General features: G+C 35.8%; 1 protein-coding gene across 1 annotated transcript; it reads left to right on the top strand.

The window, feature by feature from the left end:
- Positions 1-1,898: 1,898 nt before the first annotated feature.
- LOC107789601 (bifunctional riboflavin biosynthesis protein RIBA 1, chloroplastic-like) lies at positions 1,899-6,971 on the top strand. The gene is made up of 7 exons (XM_016611441.2): positions 1,899-2,057; positions 2,892-3,270; positions 3,371-3,592; positions 4,506-4,828; positions 5,440-5,569; positions 5,876-6,172; positions 6,258-6,971. The coding sequence occupies exons 1-7, from the start codon at positions 2,008-2,010 to the stop codon at positions 6,513-6,515; spliced, it is 1,659 nt and encodes a 552-aa protein (XP_016466927.1). The 5' UTR covers positions 1,899-2,007; the 3' UTR covers positions 6,516-6,971.
- The last annotated feature ends 201 nt before the right edge of the window (positions 6,972-7,172 follow it).

Genomic DNA, 7,172 nt, shown 5'->3' with positions numbered 1-7,172 from the left:
AAGTTTTTACTTCATAACGTGTAATCCACTTTTTGTGTAGTGAGGAGAATTAAAAATCTCGTATATTACACTTTGTGAATGTTCAGAACATTCACAAATACATTTTCCTTATTAGTTTGTTTAAAAAAGAATGACATATTTTTACAATTGGAAATAATACAATTTTAAATTTTTTATTTTATCTGTTTATCCTTAATAAAATTTTTTTATAACCCCACAAAACTTTTACCACTTAAACTTTTAAGATCACAAGCTTTACATATTTTTTTTCTTTTATTTTTTTACTTTATGCTGAGTTAAAATACTTGGTCTAAATTAAAAGGGAGGGAGTACAACGGACTAATAAAAAGGGATGAAGCGAAGTGAAAACGAGTAAAAGAAGACGCAAGTGGGCCACACTTTGACCAGCAGCCAAAATTGGAATTGGAAATTGGTTCAAAAGTGAAACTGGGTTCAGGGATTGAATCTGAATCGTGTATTTATTTATTTATTGCAATTGGATTGGTCCAGCAGAACGTAACAGCCAGCCAGTCGCCAACCCACAGTTTGGCATAGGAATCTGATAAAAGCCACAAATGGGTTATATGTGCAATTAATAACAGACAAGTATGATTGGGCCATAGCTTCTGCCCATTCCTCTTCCTTCTTTCATAACTCAAATTGTTCTTGTTTTCTCCTTGAATTTGGTTTGATTATCCTTCTGTTTTATCATTACGGTTCTAATGAGACTCGACTAGATTGAAATTTGCATCAAAAAATTCCAGCTAAAGGCTTAAATATTCCGTAAAAAAATAATTATATATCCAATGCTCAAACTTGAGACCTTCTTTTGCAGAAATTCCCAATAAATAAAATAATAATAATTAAACATAGAGAGGTACCATTTACTATGTCCTAATCACGTATATTCAAAAGTTATACAACAAAAATAACAAATTGCCAGTATTGTATTGTATATTACTTAAGCACATTAGTAGGTGTTCCTAACTTGTTGTAACTAGTAGACATTTAGCATGCATGTAGAATTGTAGATGTAGGGATCAAATTTTTGATTAAATAAAAGTAGCGTAAATATATTTGTTGTCCACTGACTAGAACTTCCTAATTGATTTGTTGCTCTTGATCTCAAATTTTACTAATATTTGAGTAGTGATTATCCAGAAAATAAAATCATATTTCTATAAAGTAGCGCAAATATATTTGTTCCTCTAATATTATAAATATCCATAAAGATGATAAGATGGTGTATTATTTTTGTCTCTCCAAACATGGAGTGTTGCAAAAACTTTTCTAAAATTTGCATTTCGAGTTTATTCGACATTATTTCCCCGCTATGCCTATATGCATTAATAATCACTCCTAATTCAAATATTTTGTATGCAAACTCATTCATCCACATGCCTAATTTTTAATTGTAGTGTTTAATACTAGAATATTATGAGGATCCATGCTTGTAATCGTGCTGAAGCATGACCCATACCAATATACTCGGCAATCGTCTTTATTCATGCCAATACATATTAAATTAGTTGTCACAACACCGTATAATTTATGGGTTCGGATGAACCAGTCACTTTTACTTAAATATTTTATTTATACTTGAAAATTTATATATAAATATTTAATTGCGAATCCAATAACTAAAACGAATTATAAATTTTATGACTTATTCAGAACCAATAAACTTTAAATTCTTTCTTCCCCGCGGCCACAAAGGATTATCCATACAATACTTTTTGACAGGAATATGAACCACATTAGTTACCTTTATTATCAACAAAACAAAAAACGGCATGCTGTTAAAAAAATAAAGAAACATTTGTTGGGACAAAGTATAAAGTATTCAATTGGGATATAATATTCCACTTGTGCGCAGCTATATATAGATTCCTATTGGTCAGTGAGAAATAGAACATCACCAGCAAAATACCATAGCATTTAATTTTGCCAACCAACCTATTTCCTAAACCTTTCTGAAGTTTTCTTGTTTTCGTTCAAACAACATTAATGGCTTCCATCAACATTTCTCTCTCTTCAACATGTTTATCTAGCTCCGAGTAAGTTTTTCTTTGAGAATTGTGTTTTTTCAATTGAGCTGTATTTCTAATTTGATTTTGGGGTTTTATAGTCCTTCTACCGGATTCATTCTTTTTTTGGGCATGTTTATTTTGATCAGTTTGAGGACTTTGTTCTTATTATGTGAGTACACTGTGGATTCAACAACCTTTGTTCGTGCAAGTTATGCTGTTGTTTTGTTCTACTTAGAGAGTCATCTGCATCTTTTACTGCTTTTTAAGACTCCTTATATTTGCCTTGGTCATGGAATCTTTTGATGCCTTTTTGTTTAGTAAGGATTGAGGCTTAACAGTAGCAACTGAAGCAAGATTTAAAATTTTCCTGCAAAAAAAGGGGTTTATTAAGTTTCTGTATGCTTTTATGTCTTTGGGCTTATATGGGGAGAAAGAGTAACAGAACTCTTGAAGGTGTCAAGAGTCCACGTTTGCGTGCTAGGAGTTCGCTTTTGCATAGATGATTGTTAGATTTTAGGAGATTTAATGCGTACTGGTATCAGAAAACTTATGCACAGACGATAACAATTGGTGTATATTGATGAAGTCTTTTGTTTAGAAAAAAAGGTTCAGTTTTGTTGCTACTTCTGATCTTACTTTAAGCAAATAGATTTTGGATAGCACTGAGAAGATGCTAAGCAGGAAAATGGATTTATAAAATTTATTCCGGTGTAGCACATTTAGCGATCAAACTTGCTAACATCAGTTATTGGCATAAGCTTAGTTTATAATGTTCCAATCTGTAGTGTGGTTGAGCCATTCTACATTCACCCGTTTAAAGATCGATTTTTCATCTCCCTGAATTGCTCACTTTTGTTGTAGAGCGTTAAAGAACTTCAAGGTGTTCAATGGACTGCACTCTGGAGATGTATATTCTGTTAATGGGGTCTCTTCAGAGTCATTCATACGGCTTAATGCTAGAGCACACTTTAACATCAAGACCGATTTTAAGATTAGATCTGCGTTATTATCGGGTGAAGGAGATGCCCGTTCTCAATACAGGGGTGACAGTTCTCTGTTCAGTAGTCTCTTTACTGGAACTGAGACTCAACCTGATGCTGTAGCCTTTGGAACGCTAGCAGCAGATGTTGTTCCCACAACAAATGGCTTTCCTTTAGATAATGATGAATTCGATTTGGATCGGCCGACACAAGGTTTCTCATCTGTTCCTGAGGCCATCGAAGACGTTCGCCAAGGAAAAGTAGGTTCTTAAACTTATCAAAAAAGAAAGAAGCAGGTTCTTAAAATTCATCAAAAGCTTGTCTCTCATGTTGTGTAAAATAAGTTAATCCATTTTGCAGATGGTGCTAGTTGTAGATGATGAAGACAGAGAAAATGAAGGGGATTTAGTAATGGCTGCATCCAAAGCTACACCAGAAGCTATGGCTTTTTTTGTGAGGCACGGAACTGGGATAGTTTGTGTGAGCATGTTAGAAGAAGACTTGGAGAGGTTACAACTTCCGTTGATGGTAAACGATAAAAAGAATGAGGAGAAACTTTGTACAGCATTTACAGTCTCAGTGGTATGTATTAACTTAATTACTCACATATGCCTGTCTCTTTGTCGGAGGAGGAAGGGGGGCAAAGGGATTTACTTATTGGCTGGCTAGTTCTCATTTCAGAATCTGGATTAGTGATACATTCAGAAGTATCTAATTTGCTTGATATCTTAATCTTACTACCCAAAGAATGTTATGAATTTCTGCTATGAATTCGCTACAAGAGTTAAAAAATGCTTAGTACTAATTTGTGGGGTGCCTGTAGATAGAAAGAATACTACCTTAGTGCAACACCATAATTGCTGGGATACATAAGATATGTAATTAGCAAGTATTCGTGGTGACCTCAAGATGACTTCGTGAATTCAGAAAATGAAAAATTAAAATATGTCCAAAGTGTTCCCAATTTTAACATATCAAATGAATCACAGTGGATTTGTTCTGTTTTGAGAGATGAGGAGAACAGAAATTCTAAAATTTACGTTTAACTTGTGTATGCAAGCGTGTTTATTTTTTTTTGATTTGCACCGAGTTTCCGAGTCTCTTCGAGCCCCGACTACTCCAGATACCACTTTCCTAAATGCAGTAACTTTAACTCCCAGTCAATGCCGGAATACTGTGTTTCCTCAGGGGATATTTTAAGGATCTAGTCTTGCAATTCTTGCAGCTGTGTGGAGTACAACTATCTTTGACTTCTCTGTTTTACTTCTACATTTGTTAATGGCAAACATGTAAACCAACATACTTACGGCTCGTTTTTGAAAAACATTTACTGCTAGCATTTAATTTCTTACTGGGATTCTGGTCAAAAGACTTCTTGAGAATTATTCCTTGTGTGTGCTTCCTCTTGCTGCTGGTTGTCCTTTCAGTATCCTAGTCTAGTAGTATCCTCTTAAATTGATACTTATGGAGCATTGATGGTAAAACAATCACACAGGATGCAAAACATGGAACAACTACAGGGGTGTCTGCTCAAGATAGAGCAACGACAGTACTGGCACTTGCATCTGGAGATTCGAAGCCTGAGGATTTCAACCGACCAGGTCATATTTTTCCTTTGAAATATAGGCCAGGTGGGGTTCTAAAAAGAGCTGGACATACTGAAGCATCTGTGGATCTTGCCATGTTAGCTGGCTTAGACCCCGTTGGAGTAATATGTGAGATCGTGGATGAAGATGGTTCCATGGCCAGATTGCCTAAGCTTCGTCAATTTGCAAAAGAACATAACTTGAAGATCATATCAGTTGCTGATTTAATCAGGTAGTTAACAGATGTCCTTCTGATTTCATTAGGAATCGTTGTTGCTGAATAGTTCCTTGGTGCTTTATTGTTTTGTCCTTCTACAACATGATGACCAGATACTTTTGATGGTTCTGAAATGAGAAGCTTTTTTTATGTTTATTCTAGATCTATTTTCTTTTTAGCTTCGTCTTTCTTCCATCCTAACTGCATAAGAAATTATGCAAAAGTTCATGCCCCTTATCCCTTTAAGAGAAACCAAGAACTGTGTTAAAGTTCTATTTTGATAGCCAGGAGCACGGAGCTGTAATAGCTTCCTAATTATTAATCCACATTATGTTTTTAACTAAACCACTTCTAAGAATGTTCTTTTTCCCCCGCTTTTACATCAGTCAGTTCCCCTTTAAGTCAATAGTTTCCTTGTTGAATAAGAAGTCTACTCTGATTTTTTTTTCTTTTGGTATGCACTTAGCTGCACTAATATCTTAAAATTGGCTAGATTCGACTTTCCTTATCCTTGCTTTTCCAGCAAACCAATTTGCTTGAAAGCAAGCGTTCTTTTAGCCCCTCTTCCACTTGTTTCTACTACATTAAATTTTGGTACATCATCTGACAACAACTTCCTTTTACAGATATAGGAGGAAAAGAGATCAGTTGGTAGAGCATGCTTCTGCTGCAAGATTACCTACTATGTGGGGTCCATTCACTGCCCATTGCTTCAGGTCAATAATAGATGGAATTGAGCACATTGCTATGGTTAAGGTGAGCACCTTTGGGGATATTCTCTCATATATCTTCAGCAGTGGTAGGACTAGTCTGAAATTGTATGTACATTTCAGTTTGTTGTGTTTCAGTAATCACAAAACTAGGTATATCTAGTAGAAACATGAGGTTCCATCTTTTTCTTAATTGTGAAGGGGAAGAGCACATGTGCTATTGTATCTTACACCATCTTATAGTTAGGCATCCTTGTAGCAAATTTATATTAATGCAAAGTATGGTAATATTGGATTGGCAAATTCATTTCACTTTTGGAACTGATTTTGGACGAGTTTGTGGAATGAACAGGGAGATATTGGAGACGGCCAAGATATTCTTGTCCGGGTACACTCGGAGTGCCTCACAGGAGATATATTCGGTTCAGCCAGATGTGACTGTGGGAACCAGCTGGCACTTGCAATGCAACAAATTGAGGCTGCTGGCAAGGGGGTTTTGGTTTACCTCCGTGGTCATGAGGGTAGAGGAATTGGTTTGGGTCACAAACTTCGTGCTTATAATTTACAAGATGCTGGACGTGATACTGTTGAAGCGAATGAAGAGCTTGGTTTGCCTGTTGATTCAAGAGAGTATGGGATTGGTGCGCAGGTATTGAGCTCTTTCTGCATCATGCTTTAAATTGTGTGTAAATCTATGCATCGTATAGCAAAGCTAAACTTGTATCCTTCTGCAGATGTTGAGGGATCTTGGTGTTCGAACTATGAAGTTGATGACAAACAATCCTGCAAAATATAGAGGGCTTAAGGGTTATGGTCTGGCAATTTCTGGTAGGGTCCCACTTCTGTGTCCCATTACAAAAGAAAACAAGAAATATCTGGAAACAAAACGTGCTAAAATGGGCCATGTGTATGGGTTGGACCTTATTCGCCCTGCAACCAGCACCAGCACAACAAATGGTAAACCAAACGTGGAGAATATTTCTACGATATAGAATTCATAATATATTAATGTTTCTTGGCTTGGGAACTGATAAGATGTTCTTGTTGGTGAACAACTTGCTGGAGACATAGCAATCACCTGGATGCAAACTCGGGATACCATAACAAATAATTCATATCTTAGTCATAGTTTTATTGCTACTTGTAATGGAATAATGGTTTCTTGGTGCAGATTATGTATACGAACATTCTTCTTGTCCTTAAATGTATATTAGGTTGATAAGAAAGTATCGCGATTCACTTTGTCCTTGGTCCCATCTCAAGGGTTAGTGAAAAGGAGGAAAAAAACAATGAAAATTAATGGAGAATGTAGATGTTGTGGGAATCTATATGTAATTCTTGCATTGGAGAATGTATTTGAACTCTTGCTATACGCTGTAATGCTTGGTTGCAACTTGATGTTAAATGTGTCATTGTTGGTAATTTAAACATGGATGTTGGTTTGATTCCTTTTGCTGATAATAAGTGTGTGTTTTTAGCTGAACCTTAAAGTTGCCCACGGATGATGCAGCAGCATATGGGTATTGAAAATTAGAAGGTGTTCGTACATGGCTTCTATTGGAGAATTATTTCACTTTCAATTTAAAGAACAATTTTTTTTGGGCCAAGAATTCATCATCCATATATGTGCCAGAGGGGCATATGACTAG

Source organism: Nicotiana tabacum, chromosome 7 (assembly GCF_000715075.1).
Source record: "Nicotiana tabacum cultivar K326 chromosome 7, ASM71507v2, whole genome shotgun sequence".
NCBI classification, from domain to species: domain Eukaryota; kingdom Viridiplantae; phylum Streptophyta; class Magnoliopsida; order Solanales; family Solanaceae; genus Nicotiana; species Nicotiana tabacum.
This window is presented reverse-complemented; position numbering and strand designations above follow the sequence as displayed.